Source organism: Suillus subalutaceus (assembly GCF_016647625.1).
Source record: "Suillus subalutaceus strain FC151 chromosome Unknown DFJ58scaffold_146, whole genome shotgun sequence".
Taxonomy (NCBI): Eukaryota; Fungi; Basidiomycota; class Agaricomycetes; order Boletales; family Suillaceae; genus Suillus; species Suillus subalutaceus.
In genome coordinates this window covers 24,703-40,594 of record NW_024540395.1, presented here as the reverse complement: position 1 = coordinate 40,594, position 15,892 = coordinate 24,703, and the positions used below count along the sequence as shown (strand labels likewise).

General features: G+C 45.9%; 3 protein-coding genes across 3 annotated transcripts; 1 reads left to right on the top strand and 2 right to left on the bottom strand.

Moving 5' to 3' along the window:
* Positions 1-640: 640 nt before the first annotated feature.
* On the bottom strand, positions 641-1,954 carry DFJ58DRAFT_733356 (uncharacterized protein; the record flags this gene model as incomplete). The annotated part of the gene is made up of 2 exons (XM_041386289.1): positions 641-1,344; positions 1,834-1,954. The coding sequence occupies 2 exons, from the start codon at positions 1,952-1,954 to the stop codon at positions 641-643; spliced, it is 825 nt and encodes a 274-aa protein (XP_041238586.1).
* A 6,112-nt stretch (positions 1,955-8,066) lies between these two features.
* On the top strand, positions 8,067-8,996 carry DFJ58DRAFT_845714 (uncharacterized protein; the record flags this gene model as incomplete). Its single annotated transcript, XM_041393188.1, has 4 exons — positions 8,067-8,280; positions 8,339-8,547; positions 8,603-8,773; positions 8,826-8,996. The coding sequence occupies 4 exons, from the start codon at positions 8,067-8,069 to the stop codon at positions 8,994-8,996; spliced, it is 765 nt and encodes a 254-aa protein (XP_041238585.1).
* A 1,383-nt stretch (positions 8,997-10,379) lies between these two features.
* DFJ58DRAFT_859518 (uncharacterized protein) lies at positions 10,380-11,096 on the bottom strand (the record flags this gene model as incomplete). The annotated part of the gene is made up of 3 exons (XM_041393998.1): positions 10,380-10,580; positions 10,628-10,924; positions 10,971-11,096. The coding sequence occupies 3 exons, from the start codon at positions 11,094-11,096 to the stop codon at positions 10,380-10,382; spliced, it is 624 nt and encodes a 207-aa protein (XP_041238584.1).
* Between the last annotated feature and the right edge of the window lie 4,796 nt (positions 11,097-15,892).

The window sequence follows — 15,892 nt, the reverse complement described above, 5'->3', positions numbered from 1 at the left end:
GTATTTTCACGAAGAAATCGAATTGATCGTGGCAGATTGTCGATAGTGAGCCAGACTGTCCCAGTAGAGTAGTTGGCACGTTTCAAAGCTCAGAACCTAGAGTTGACATTAACAGAAGGTAGAGCTAGAAAGTTTGAAGATCACGTACCAGTCAATGTTAATATGCACTACAATACCACATTTTAGCAACACGCATCTTTGGTGGAGATTTTTGACATTGATGTCTTTAACCTTCTGATTCCTCTCGTCCCACTCGCATGTCATGCCTGTTGGAACAGAATGCCACATCCAACCATCATAAATGTCACAGAGTGGCTCATCAAGTGCCTTTGTTGCATACCATTCTTCGCGTGTGATGGGTGGTGCTGGCTCATCATCTCCTTCTTTTCGCCAGTGCTGTAGCTCGTCCCACTTCCCTGGATGCATAAGAAGCCTCACAAGCGCAGTTTTCAATGATGTGACCGGCATGACCTTGAAAGAATTTTTTTATGCCCTCGGATGTCATGTGTTTGGTTTGAAACAGCGTTGTAGAGTAATCTGGCTTAGTGCAGGTCGGATTGAATAAGGTGCAAAGTCAGAGGGATGGTACATTTTCCAGCACGACGGACAAAGAATGTAAGTGGTGATAATCTTGCTGGTGTCAACGCCAAGGCGTTTTTCCACGGTTGCAAAGAGTGTGAGCCATGTTATCTAGGTCGAGTCCTGGTGGAACTCCGCCAAGGTCTCGATAACATGTCTTGATTGTACTGCAAAGGAGGGTGAGTGTTGCCTCTGAGTCTGCATGTGTTGCATGTCGGTATGCAGCATTGACAAACACAGTCAAGTAGCCATTAAGAAGAGCTGGATGCTCCAATAATGCTTGTGGGAGGATATCCTCCGGCTTGCTTTGGTCTTCTTGTGCGGGGCCATCCTCGAGGACGGCATCATTTGACAAGTATTCAGGATCCCCCTCTGGATCCCAAACTCGCTCATCATCTTGCTTGTCACCTCCCTCAATATATTCACTGGTACTGACCTGTTCGTGATGCTCGTCATGTGTGATAGCAGGAGTGCCGAGATTGAGAGAAAGTACACTTTGGTTGTCAAGAGACTCATCGTCAGATGGTGGAAAGTATAGACGAGGAGAATTGGGTTGGGAAGAGTATTCGCAAACATCGTCGTCAACATACAAGTCCCTGTCAATAGGATCCACATCCATGCCCATGTTAATATCAGTGTCTGCTTCGCAATCAAAGTACTCATTTTCCTCCAGGGTAGGTGAGGGTGGACATTCAAACTTGGCAGCAGGTTGCAAGCTTTTGAATCCCTGATCTAACTTGTCTTCAAACACAAGCTTGTTTGGACCTGGCTGATGATGAGAATATCTGTTTCTCCCAACATGGAGTTTGATTTTTTGAATTGTCTGGAACAGACCCGCTGGTGTACACACAGTGCAAGGACACAAGCGCTGTGGTGGCTATGAATTAGATACAACAGATGATCAAAGAACGGTCTTTGAAAGACCAGGTATATTACAAGCTGTACATTAGTCTTCATACGTGTAATTATCCTCGAGTTGACGGCCGCAATAGACATTCAAATCCGAGGTAAAACTTGCACAATTTGCCTGTGCTATGGTCCTGGCCCAGGTGGAATAGATCAAAAGACTGATAAGGTGGTATCAGTGAGGGGTACCTGTAGTATTGAAGGCAAGGTACTTACATAGGAGAGTGCTGTGGTGTCGATTGTGTTCGAGACAAGCAGCGTCGACGACACTGGAGTGCAAACAAATACCAAGTTCGAGTTGCCTTTTTCGTCAGATAAACCCTAGCTATGGGTTAACATTATACATACTAATGTGGTAGGTCTGCAGCTGCAGCTGGGTATGCGTACATTGAGGTGTGTTGAAGGGTTGAGTCGAAGCCATATATACCAAGTGGAAATCAAGGCGAGGAGGCCTGACAATATCCGCCATCGTTGCGTGGAGTGTTAACTTAGAGTATCAAGTTGACGACTCAGTACTGGCCGGCTGATACTTGGTGGCGGGTGATGTGGCTGAAACCTTGGGGACCCCCCAGAATTTACGCCAAGTCTCAGATGTCGGAATTTTTGGACAACACGCAGTGACAAGCTTAAGGTGCGTGTGATCTGATCGACCCACTCTTCTAATTTCATTGTGCGTCCATTTAGTGCAGAGTTGCAACACTGGACTTTGTCCTTCATCTGGTCATAATTGAATACCCAAACTTTGTATCCAAGCCTTCTTCTATAAAAGATAACTTCCCGCCATCGAAACACCTCATGTCTCCATCGATACCTGGAATCATTAGTCATAATCGCTCTCATTATCCTCCGAGTCATGATCATCCTGCATTGATTCGTTCCGCATATCTATATCACTGGCCATCTGTAAGTGGTTTTCTTTATTAGTTGTTCCAACGGCCCATGTGGGAGATATCATGGTACCCTCAAACATTCCTGCAAAACATCTTCGAATACATCCTCATCTCCACCTTCATATTCACTTCTGCATCCAGAACCATGATTGCCCTCTCTGACCACAGAATTCAGAATCACCACTCTTTAGGCCTGGTCAGGGGTTGCTATATCGTGATCACGATGATTTAGTATCCATTGCAGTGTTCTCGCCCGCCCACATCACTTATTTTTTCTGTGTTCAAACAGATGCTAGTTCAGGAGAAGGCAAGAGTCATTATGCTGCGGAACTCTTGTGTCATCAGCTGTCTGAGCTCTAGACATGCTACTTCTACGTTCCATGCCCCTATCTTTCTACTTGTGTGATCCAGATGGTGGGTATATGTATGTATCTTGATTGGTACTTTGATCTGACATTGGTGCATATCAGGACGGGCTCTAGCAGATGATTGCAAGGATGCGAACCCAATGCATAATTTGCAGTTGCATGCGCGAACTCCGATCAATGTATGTATGTATACAATTTCAGAATATCGTAGTCGATGCCTCATTAATAGCTTGACAGCATTCTCGAATTGGCTACTCCTTGCACAGTACGCCTTATGTCTTTACCATGCTCATTCATGATAAAGGAATACAGTTGAGCCACGAGTCTGCGCAATTCATTCATTTTCCTTCACTGTGACCCAGAGGGATGAACATGCATCTCAGACCAATAAGCTATTAGCCATCTGGGCTTTGTGCTTCACGGTCATTTCTTTATCATTTGTGTGCTCAGACAGTGGAACTCTGCAAACACGTAGAATCAGCTGTCTAGCAACTTGTACTGATTCTTGCTGTAAGTATTTCAGTATTGGGCATCAAGGACTGTTGGTTACTAGACATTCCAGATAACTTCAGCTTACCACTTGATGCAAGTATGGGCAGGCAGTTCACTGACTTCCAGTAGTGATTCAACAAGAAATGGGTTTGTCTACATAACCTCATCTTAAATATACTTCGACACACTAAATAAATACCACGATGGATCCTCGACCATATTTCTCCTCCCTGCAGAACACTTGGCAAACATTTCCCTATACAGTACTGCTAGTTGGTACATCTACACGCTCCTGGAAGACAATCGAAGTCATGCTAGTTTCTACGTTGGAGTCGGCCACAAGTTTTGCGTGATATTCTCGAACGCTAAGGATGAGGTGTGGTCCCAGCACAAACATCTGCACGGGCGGTAAAATTTGAATAGCACAATCGAGTACCATAGCTTCTATATCATTCAAATTCTGCAGAGTGATGAGCAGTGGTTCCATGCAGATATCAACAGCAGGTTGACGTACTGAGAGCCCTAGAGAGAGAAAAGTAAGTTGCAGGCAAGAGACTGCAGCAAAGCTAGCACATGCAGAACTTGAGCAAAACAAGATAGCCACATCAACATTACAAGCTCACCTTGCAAAATAAAGCACGTGAGATTGTATCAGAACTCTGAAACATGACACGTCATGCAAGTTTTTCACAGCAATCCAAACCAAAAGACACAGTGCGAGGACCTCCCAAACTGTGTTGAGCATCCAAATCATTGAGGCCAGAAGCTGGACATCCCCCTCAGATACAAAACCGCACACATACATGCCAGAGAGTATCAGCTCCTCTGGTGTTTTTCCAATGAGTTATGTTCTTCAAGTGAACAAGTAAAGCTTACCCCCTACCACATACTTGAGTCCTATTGCCGTGATCACTCCGCAGGCGATGTTTACAGCCAGGAAGACGATAACAAGGAAGATGAGCATCATTCTAGATCTCTGATACATAGCATGTAACCGAGCCATCATGATGACTTGCATCATGTTGCAGTTGAGTCAATATCACTGAGGTATTGCAGCTGGGTAACTCACCACCCAACATGGCAGCTACGACCACATTTGTCACATTCCTTATGTAGTCTGTAATATTGCCTGAAACACCCAATCAGTGATCACCCTCGCACTAGGATAAAACACTCTGACTCACACCTATTGGGTCATTATGTTGAGCCAAGTTCAATGGTCAGAATCTCACTCACCCCTACAAATGAGTGTAATCATTCAATGTGAATGAGATATTTAGGGACCACGTACTGCATCTGTCATCGAGACTGATGGCATATTTGCTGTATGCCACCAGTCAGAAGAATTGAACACAGCACATATGAGACATACACAGAACACTGGTACTAATCATGAGAGATGAGCTATTAGCACATTCCAATTTTCTGGCCTCAAACACATACACAGAATATGGAAGTCCAATATAGTGTGTCTGCAACATTTTGCAGTCAGCACAACTTGCCAACTATGCTATGGTATAACATGAGGTACAAACCACCAGATACAGCACAGTCATGAGAGACCAGCATTGCCTCTGTCGTGAATTCATGTATTCTCCTGTTTTTCTTCCGATATGGGACTCTATCACTCACCCAGATTAGTTCAATCTATGACACCATTCTTAGTGAGTTGGCTCCTCTGGCGACAGTACCAACCTACCTCTTGTCCAAGTGTTAGTACTGGAAATATCATAAGAATGTCAGAAGTTTCCGAACAATGTCCTACTCACCCCAATCATACACCACGATGACGCCGGCGGCAACTGCAAAAATGCAAGTCAATTTTAGATCGAGACATCACCGATTGAAGCGACGAACCTGGCCAATAACTGAAAAAAACATTTGCATTGATTATCGGCCACCAAATAGGATCATTTGAGACTATAGTCATATTCAAGGGATGGGTGGGAGTGAGTGGGGGATATAACAATAGTGTTCATGCTAGATATACCACCGTTCAGCGCTTGTACCACCAAATTCAGCATGATGGCCCAGGAGACGAATATTTATTCCCCCTCAAGGCCCTTAGTCGGTTGAAGTATTGCAGTGCAAAATCAATCAAAAAGTGAAAACCCTTGATGGAATCAAATAAATTTTGATCTGCAAACCAGTGCTTATCATGCACACAGAATGTATCAAGTCATCAGGAAAGTTCGAACAGTGTTTCGTAATGAGTCGGCGACTTGTTTACAAACACCACTTTCAAGGTGTTCTTGCTGCACTTGCATCGATTGAGGAGTTCCGTATGCAATCATGTAGTCATCGATCTAACAGAGGTCTAGGCTAAACAAGTGTTTGCACTCTCTTTGCCTTGCTAGCTGGGCCTGAGGCATAACGGTTCCGCCGATGACTCTTAACAAAGTCCCACTCTGTGGCATTCCACCAAAGAAATCAGACAAGAAACACAGAATGGGCTGAGGCGGAGTACATATAACTAACCTTACTATCTGTGATTGATTGATTCCCGACACCCACTTTATAAGTTTATGGGGAGGAGGGGGTTTTGTCGGTTGAAATCATCCAGGCACCCTGATCCGCAAAAAAAATTATGTCAGCTCACATGACGCCACATCTACAAAACCACGCATGTCAGGCCTCATTCAGACTGCGACAAGCACCACTTATACCACATCAAGCTCTCCCCAACATCTTCACAACCTCTGTACTAATGCCAACCTCCACACTTTCCTATGCCGCGTCAAACCCCACCCAGTGCTTGGATGATGTTGCCACTCCAAATCAAGCCTCACCTTTGCCTCGACCCCGGTTCATTGCCACCACCATTGAGCTTCCTGCAGGCCGTGGGGCTTGCCAGTGGTCTTCTAACTTCCACATTCACACTGTCATGTATCCAGCTTCCGGTGAGTGTCACAAGTCCAGTCATGTGAACCAGGTGATCATTGACTGTTACACACAGCTCATAACTTCTGGAAATACAACTATATAGCCCCTCTATTAAAGTTATCCTACATCCCAGCTCCTCACAAAATGGTCAGCTGAACATATCTGTAAGTCTAATGTGATACACATGAACTCAATAACTAACACTATTGCAGATCAAAGACGTATTTGAGTATGTCTTTGTGAAGGAGTATCTAGCTGACGAACCTGCCTAGGGACCTAAAACTTCGAAATACAAACATATATTCTCATCTTCCTCTGCCGTTATTTCTGTTTCACATCTTCTTGACCTGCTTTCTGTTATTTACGACTTGTTTAGGGTACCTCAACTTCCCAGTGACTCAACTTTGAAAGACACGCTACTTCTACTTTCCATGTCCCTCTCTTTCTATTTGTGTAGTCCAGATGGTGAGTATATGTATGTATCTCGATCGGTGCTTTACTTTGACATTGGTGCATATCAGGACGGTGGACCAGGGGTCCCAAGGCATAGACTAGAGGAAGGCACATAGACAAGAGGCAGTCAGGCTTTCGGCGATCTCCATAGCTTAGTCAGTGCACATATTGCAGTAACATATCTCCGTATTATACGAGTGGACGGACGTGCATAATATCCCGTATGATATGGGCCAGCGGACCATGGGCCGAGGGTAGATATATCCTCGACTGTGACGGATGGGCCGGGAGTGTTATTATTCCCGATGGAGACGGGTGGGCCCAGGTGGGGAATATGTAAAGTAGATGGGTGGGCCAATGGACATGAATTTTCAATAGATGGATCGGCCGAGGTAGTTGGATATTATGTAGATGGGTGTACCAAGGTAGATATGTATCAAATAGCCGGGTATATCAAGGGTGCTTGTTATCACATAGACAGGTGGGCCCAGATATATATCATATTAGACGGGTGGGCCGACGAATTAATATTATTTTGTAGACGGGTGGGCCGAGGGAGTGGTAAAAGATGTATTATATACAGGTGGGCCGACGGGAGACATATATTGCATAGATGGGTAGGCCGACGTGGGGGTATATAAGATAGATGGGTGGGCCCAGGAGAATGATAATTGTAGACATGATGGAGCTCAGCTAGTTGTATATCATCCAAATCAAAGGAGGTGATTATTCAAAGTCATCTAATGATGTGGTATGGCACGGAGCTTTGCAAAGGGGTGAAGTGGAAACTCGAGCGAAGTGTACCGAGTTCCAAGACCCGGGTCTCGACAAACAAATATGTGATGTCCAGCACACTTCCGATCATCTGGTATCTCATTGAGCAATGGATGATAATAGATCTTTGAAAGCCAACATCATCCAAGCCTACCAAATGCCAAATGCCAAGTTCCGACCACCGAAAATTGAGTGAAGTGTACCAATATCTGAGCCCCAACTATCGAATCCCGAAAATCGACCATCGAGTCCCGACTATCGAGTCCCGACTACCGAGTCATGAAACCCGACGCCTGACCATTGAATCCCGACAATCGAGTATCGAGTCCCGACCAACGAGTCCCGTATATCGAGTCCCGACCATTGAGACCCGAGACCCGATGCCCGAGACCCGAGACCCGACGCCCAAGACCCGAGACCCGACGCCCGAGACCCGAGACCCGAGATTTGAGACAAGTTCCAACTATGGTGTCCCGGGTATCAAAATCGAGTGAAGTGTACCGAGATCCGAGGCCTGGGTCTCGACAAACGAGTATCTGACATCCAACAGACTTCCAATCATATGGTATTTCATTGAGCAATAGATGATAAGAGAAATAGATCTTTGAAAGCTCAGATCATCCAAGGCTCCCTTATCTGATCCTCTCAATCTCCACCCCCTTTAACACCAAAGTGCGGACATTCAGGATTCAGCTTCTGATCTCACAAGATCAATTCAATCATGGATGTTTCTTCCACTTCCGATGATGAAATAACCCTCTTGCGCACTTGGGCCCTGACTGTCACTCATGTGGCATGTGATTATACGGAACAGAAATTCAATGCAGAGAAGACAGGAGGAGACCCAGTTATACCTTCTCCAAACCTAGACACTGATCTGGTGATGGCTTGTGATCAATTGGTTGATCGGCTCATAAAGGCATATAAAAATCCCAGTGAGTCTTCCTGCAGATTCGGAAAATTCATTTTATCGGTCAAATTGCTTCATCACAGTTCAGATGCCAATTGATATTGCAAGATATAGCAAATTGATCTCCCCAAAGGACACGGGGCGTAATGAAGAGAGAGAGGAAAAGTTGCTTGAGAGGTGTCCTCCTGGCCATGAGGGCACAAAGTTGATCGACATACCCGCAACAATTCTTGATGCATCCGGTGCCATCATCGCATGGTACCTCCCAGACACCTTGACCGATGCCACCCAGGTGTGTTATATATATTGTGACTGGATGGATATTGAACATCAAATGGTACGTACAGAATGAAATTTGGGCGGCCTCGGATTTGCTAGCTCCCATGCTCGAACAAAGCATAAAGCTCGATGGGATTTGGTGGACTAATCAACAGTGGTTCACACCAAGCTCGGAAAATGATGTCCTAACTCCTGGATGCGTTAATTTATCTCCGGCATGGTTTCAGCAGGGGCACGAGGTAGGATCTGATGAGATGGCGATCTCAGTAGTTAAACTCACCAATCCCATAGAATCAGTCCGATCCGGAGGTATCTGCATCATTGAAGGGACCATCCTCCGAGAACATCCTCAAAGCCATTGCGAGGCCAGCAGCCATTGCCACAGCGGCACTCAGGGTGATGCATCCTGAGCAGTACTGGGCAGGGTTGCAAGCCTTTGCGAGCCTCGGAGAAAAGGCATGAAGCAAGGAACTGCCGAAGATGTCAGAGACTCTCCAGTACTGGGCAACGGTGTTTAACAGCCTCACTGTCATATGCAATCGGGAAACCCCGAATCATCGAGACCCCTCATCGATTTCCAAATGCTTCGATATTCTCACTAGCGTGGGGAATTATTCTAATGCTCGGATGAGTATGCCAAGCCTGCAGCTGGAGTTAAGGTATGATCCGGGGTGCATGATTGCATTTTCGGGAAGGATTGTCAGACACGCAGTTCATGCAGTGGAAGGGGATCGGATTGCCTGGGCATGGTATATGAGGGATGCTGTTCATGTTTATGCTGGGATTCCGTCGTGTGGATGGGCAAGGTTGGATTGGAAGAAGTAGAAAGGTAGTTACCTGTGTTAGTACCCACCTTCAAATACATGATACTAGATGTCAGGCACTCCATACTCAACATTTGGGTTTCAGGTCTTGATAGTCGGGACTCAATATTCGAGTATATTCCATAGTGATGTTGTACACATTTCACCGACTACCGAGTACCGGGTTTTGGTACATGGTACCCGGTACTCAGTGATTCAAGAAAACAACTCCCAAAATTGATGAGTGTCATGTTTTGAGTTTTGTTTTGATTTGTTTCAAGTGTCGAATCTCGGGCTTTGGGCTTTGGGTTTCGGGTCTCAATAATAGGGACTCAATACTCGATGGTCGGCACTCACATCTCGGGCTTTGGGAGTCAATTGTCAGGACTCGTGTTTCAAGACTTGGTAGTTGGGACTCGATAGTGCGGATTCGGGTTTCAAGACTCGGTACCCGGTACTCGGGTTTTGGTACTCGGTGATTCAAGAAAGTGTTGTGTTGTTTTGAGTTTTGATTTGTTTCATGTCGAATCTCGGGCTTCGGGCTTCTTGGGTTTTGGGTTTTGGGTCTTGATATTGGGGACTCGATACTTGATGGTCGGCACTCAAATCTCGGGCTTCGGGAGTCAATTGTCAGGACTCGGGTTTCAAGACTTGGTAGTCAGGACTCGATAGTGCGGATTTGGGTTTCAAGACTCGATTGTCGGGACTCGATGGTTGGGACTCGATGGTTGGGACTCAATAGTCGGGCTGTAGGACTCGATTGTCAGGACTCGGTGGGGACTCAAAACTCGCAACTCATAGCAATGTTCGAGTTTCAAGTCTCATCTCGAATCTTGGGCTTCGGGACTGGATATCCGGGACTCTATGTTTGGGACTCAATATTTGGGACTCAAGATATCTGGATCTCGATACTCAATATTTGGTATGCAGGACTCAGCATATAGAAATAGGTCAGATATTTGAAAGTCAGTATGTAATTTTCAGTACTTATTTCATCATGTGCAGAATTTAGACTTCAACATTCTGAACTGAAGGACTAGAACTACTCTGGTCCCCTTGGGTTCAATTTGGTTAGGACGGCGGTGTACATCTGAATCTCTGCCATCTTTTCACGGATGCCAGCTTGTTGATCCTCAATCACTGTCAGGAGGCGTTCCCTCATCCACCTCAGTGCCTTCAGTGTTGCAAGCGAGCTTTCATCCACCTGCTTGGGAACAACAAGATGTTCGTCCTCAATGCCAGACTAGAAAGGATTAGTCATCACTCAAGGAAATTCTGTACAAGTCTTACTAGCCAATGCTGGTAGTGACAGACACAATTAGCGAATACCTGATCCCATGGCCATAATTCGTTCGGGATGGCAGTTGATCCAGTCCACCATTGAGTACCATAGGTGGATACAATGCGGGAGGGATCCCCCAGATCTGCAACATCTTGAAACTGGCATAGGTGGGATGAAAAGATGTGGTCCGGAACCATGTTCCAGGTGAGCTTGGGAATCAACTGAAGAATATGAGCAACCGGGCTCGGAACAACTGAAATGATGTTCCTTGCAGCTGAGTACTGCAGGATGGGAGTCACAAAAGTCTGTTGGAAATGTCAGCATTGACCACCACAGTCATCAGCCTCTTACAGCTATCTCCCATTGCAGCCTGGCTTTAAAGTGCGTGATCCGAGTAGCAGAAGGCTCCTGGGTGTGGGCAGCCTCCATCTGATATTGAGAGATGGACGCTCGGATGTGAGATGCAGCCATTGACATTGTAGCTGCAATATCTGCCTGAGTGAGTGTGAGGGGTCGGAACCCATTGCCGGTTTATGCAGGATTTGTTACAGTCAAGTACACCCCTATTCATTTTCTTTCTCTTACATCATTGTATTACATCACGATCGCATCCTGCCGTCGCTAGATGATCTATTCTTGGTATCTCTGACTCGTCTTATCTCTGACTCGTCTTATCTCTGACTCGCCTTATCTCTGACTCATCTCTATGACCTCATCGTACTGGCCCTAAAGCTGTTATCATTTCCTATATAAACTCGTCTTGTACTATGTAGTTCTTTACTTTAATCTTACTAGGTTTTACCTGGAACTTCCTTCGCTTAAGACCTCCAATCTTAAGTCGTATTGAACTTGATTCAAGTCGAGGACACTCTCCTTGTCTTGTCTAGAACATTGAAGCTTCAGTATACGCTGAAGTCTTGAACTGACCTTGGCCGATTACTCTTATCGAGTAGCCATACGTCAGAACCATCCCAGTTTGTAACAAAAGATTAAAGTCTTCCACGAACACATCACCATCACGCGTTGTAGCCAAGAAAGAACAAACCCTGGTCATCACGACAGATAGAACCCCAGGTCCCAAGAAAGCTGAAACAAGCTGACATCATTAACACCAATCTTTGGCGCTTTGAACTTAGGTGCTGTACCACCCATACCACCTTTGAACCCCCCAATGTCTTCCACGAAACCCATTGAAATCAAGATCGGATCTCCCCCAGTCTTTGATGGGGATAGAGATAAATCCGAAGGATTCCTGATGTCGTGCATGTCTTACCTCAATATCAACAAAAAGATCTATATCGACGACAAACAGAAAAACATTTTCGTAACCTCCTTCATGAATGAAGGGAACGCGCGCTACTGGAAGGAAGATTTCCTCAGACAAGCGCAGGATCCCAACAACAAGACTACCGCAGGCCTCATCAGAGGATACGGTACGTGGATTGAATTCCTCGCTGACTTCAAAAGCGCGTTTAGGCCGCTTGATCCCTCGGGAACCGCGTTAGCCAAGCTTTGCAACCTGAAACAAGGAACCGAACTCCAAGATTATATCTCGGAATTCTTAATGCTCACACGAAGGGCTGGAATTCAAGGTGACATCGCTAAGAAACAATTTTTCTTAGACGGATTACATCCAGGACTGCTCGCTCACCTCTATGGCACGGGAGACGTCTCCGACGACTTTGAAGTAGTCCTTACCACTTGCATCAATCTCGACAATTCACGCCTTCACTTAAACACCATCCGGGCACACAACCAACCCCAGAAGAAGAAGAACTTCGGATCTAACCGATACGTACCTTCTAAAGATCCCAACGCCATGGTGATCGATCGGCTTTCTGAAGAAGAACGGGCTGAACATTTCTGAACCGGAAAATGTTTCACCTGTCACAAGACCGGACACCTGTTTAAGAACTGTCCTGAAAAGAAGAAAGGGAAAACCCCGGTACACCACAAAGAAGTAGAAAGCAGTGACGAAGAAGAAGAAGAAGCGGAAGTCCGTTGTCTTAACGAGGATTTTGATATGGGAGACTGGATCAACGTCAGTATCTCTCGATGTACCCATAAGACTTGTATGAAAAGTTGGTGAACGAAAAGAACTTCGGGTTCCCCTTTCCCTCATTTCGAAAACACGTCTGAAAACCGTTGAAACAACCGCAGTTGTTGATTCTGGAGCAGCCGGAACCTTTATCTCAGAAGACTTCGTCAAGAAGCACAAGATCCGAACCCACGCCCTTAGTAAACCCTTCAGGGTTACTACCGCCGATGGAAGCTATTCCAAACACGGAGCCATACGCTGATACTGCATCCTTACTGTCAAAATTGACGAACGAACCATGGTTGGAAAGTTTAACGTCACACGTCTTGGCAGAAGAGACCAAATTCTCCTCGGAATCCCTTGGCTAAGGGCTATGAACCCAGTCATTGACTGGGCAGCTGAAACCCTCATCCTTTCCCGAACGGAAAAGAGTAATCAGGTTGAAGAAGAAGTTGACAAAGAGAGGAAGAAGAATGACCTTCCACTTCTATTTCGACAAGAACCCATTGATCGGACCTGGAAGCAATCCAAACTTAGGAAAGTACCAATTATAGAAACCCCTGTCGCTTATCCAAAAGCAACTATCGAAGAAATCATTGACGAAGAGGCGCCACCCCGCCCTTCCTACCCTTGACCCACTCCCCAATCTGCTCCCCATCCCTGATGAAGACGACGAAACCTTTGATACCAAGGAAGACGTCTGGACACAAGAGAACTTTGCCGCACCAGTGCGAGAAGTCTCTATGTACAATCTAGATGATGACGAGTTCCTGGTAGAATATTCCATTGACGCATCTGAACTCCGGGTAATTTCAAACACTACCATGGATACGCCATTGACCCCAGATGGGACCAGTCGTTCGGAACAGAAACCCACGGTCAAACCCCTGCCACGGCCCACGGAATACGCGAAAGTTAGTAACAAAGCTCAGCAGTTTGCTCTGGCTGCAGGCTTAGAACAGAAGAAGAAAACTTTCGAAGAGCTCGTACCCTCCTACCTACATGATTTCGCCGACATCTTTGCTAAAGACGGTCTCAACCAACTACCCCCTGAACGACCCGGTATCGACCATCGTATCGAAACGAAACCCGGATTCATCCCCAAAACGTCGAAAATCTATCCCCTCTCTATCGCCGAACGAACCGCTGTCAAAGCATTCATTGATGAAAATGTGAAGAAAGGCTTCATCTCAGAATCTAAGTCGCCACAAGCCAGTGGTTTCTTCTTTATGGGAAAGAAAAGCGGAGACCTTCGACCCTGTCAAGATTATCGGTATATCAACGATTGGACGATCAAGAATGCTTACCCTTTGCCACTTCCCTTATCCCTTGTCGCACGATTACATGGGGCAAAGTATTTCACCAAGATGGACGTCCGATCCGGTTATAACAACATCCGCATTCACCCTGATGATAGATGGAAAGCTGCGTTCACCACAGAATATGGACTCTATGAGCCGAACATCATGTTTTTCGGACTTTGCAACTCTCCAGCCACGTTCCAAGCCTACATGAATCGCATGTTCCAACAAGAAATCAATGAAGGATGGTTGGTAATTTATATGGACAATATCCTCATCTTTTCGGATAACCTTGATGAACATCACGCTCGTACCCGTCGAATTCTTACGAAGATCCGTGAAGAACGACTCTTCTTGAAACCGGAGAAATGTACCTGTGATGCGCAAGAAGTTGAATACCTCGGCATGATTATTCGCCCAGGATGCATAGCTATGGACGTTGCTAAAACTGATGGAATCCGCGACTGGCCAATCCCGTTTACTGTTAAAGAAACTAGGTCGTTCCTTGGATTCTGTAACTTCTACCGGAACTTCATCCCTCATTATTCCGATATCGCACGACCTCTTATCGATCTTACAAAGAAAGATAATGTCTTCCTTTGGTCCACACCCTGTCAAGAAGCATTTACGACACTAAAAGAATGTTTCCTGAGACAACCCGTCCTCCTGTAACCCTGACCCATCACGACAATTTGCAGTAGCCACCGATGCATCTCTTGTTGCAACCGGTGCTGTCTTATTACAAACTGATGAAAACGGCGTGTACACCCTTGTGGATATCTATCCCAATCTTTGAACCCGGCAGAACGTAATTACCAGATCTTTGACCGGGAACTCCTGGCCGTCATCCGCGCACTCCAAGAATGGCGCCATTATCTAGAAGGAAACCCACATCCGGTCATCGTATTCACTGATCATAAGAACCTTCTCTATTTCCGCACCACTCAGAAGTTAACCTGTCGTCAGGCTAGATGGCAGCTCCTTCTTTCATGTTATGATATCGAACTCCATCATGTACCAGGAACCAAACTCGCTGCACCTGATGCTCTGTCTCGCCGACCTGATCATGCGCTAGATACTGTCGATAACGAAGATGTAACACTCCTCCCTGATTCCATGTTTATCCGCCTTCTTGATCAAGAGCTTATGACCACTCTTGCAAACCCTGACCCTGATGATACCGACCCGATCTTCCAAGCCGCCTCTGACGCCCTGAACGGTCTTTGTCTTCCCCCTATGAAATCAGCTCTCTCGGATTGGACAATTAAGGATGATGTTTTATTCTACAAAGACCGTGCCTACGTCCGACCGGCTGGACGTCACTCTATCTTAGAACGAACCCATGACCACGCCACAGCAGGGCATCCCGGTCGCTTTAAAACCAAAGAACTGGTTAAATGCGATTTCTGGTGGCCGTCAATGGGAACTTATATCCGAAAATATGTTGAGGGTTGCGCCCTTTGTCAGCAAATGAAGTCTGATACCCACCCTACGACTCCTCCACTGGTCCCTATTCCTTCTTTGGTCTCGACTCCTTTTTCCCAAGTCTCCGTCGACCTCATCACTGATTTACCACCTTGCAATGGCTTCGATTCTATCATGGTCGTGGTAGACCATGGTCTTACGAAGGGGGTAATTCTCATCCCTTGTACGAAAACCATCACTTCAGAAGGCATAGCAAAGAAGTTTTTCAAATACGTCTACCGCCGCTTTGGACTCCATGAGAAGGTGATCTCGGATCGAGGTCCACAATTTGTATCCAAATTCTCTAAAGCCCTTGCGAAGCTTTTGAAATATGACATCACCGCTTCTACCGCCTATCATCCCCAAACGGACGGTCAAACTGAACATTTGAATCAAGAACTAGAAACCTATCTCCGAATCTATTGCCGCAACAACCCAGAAGAATGGGTTGAACACATCCCTATATCTGA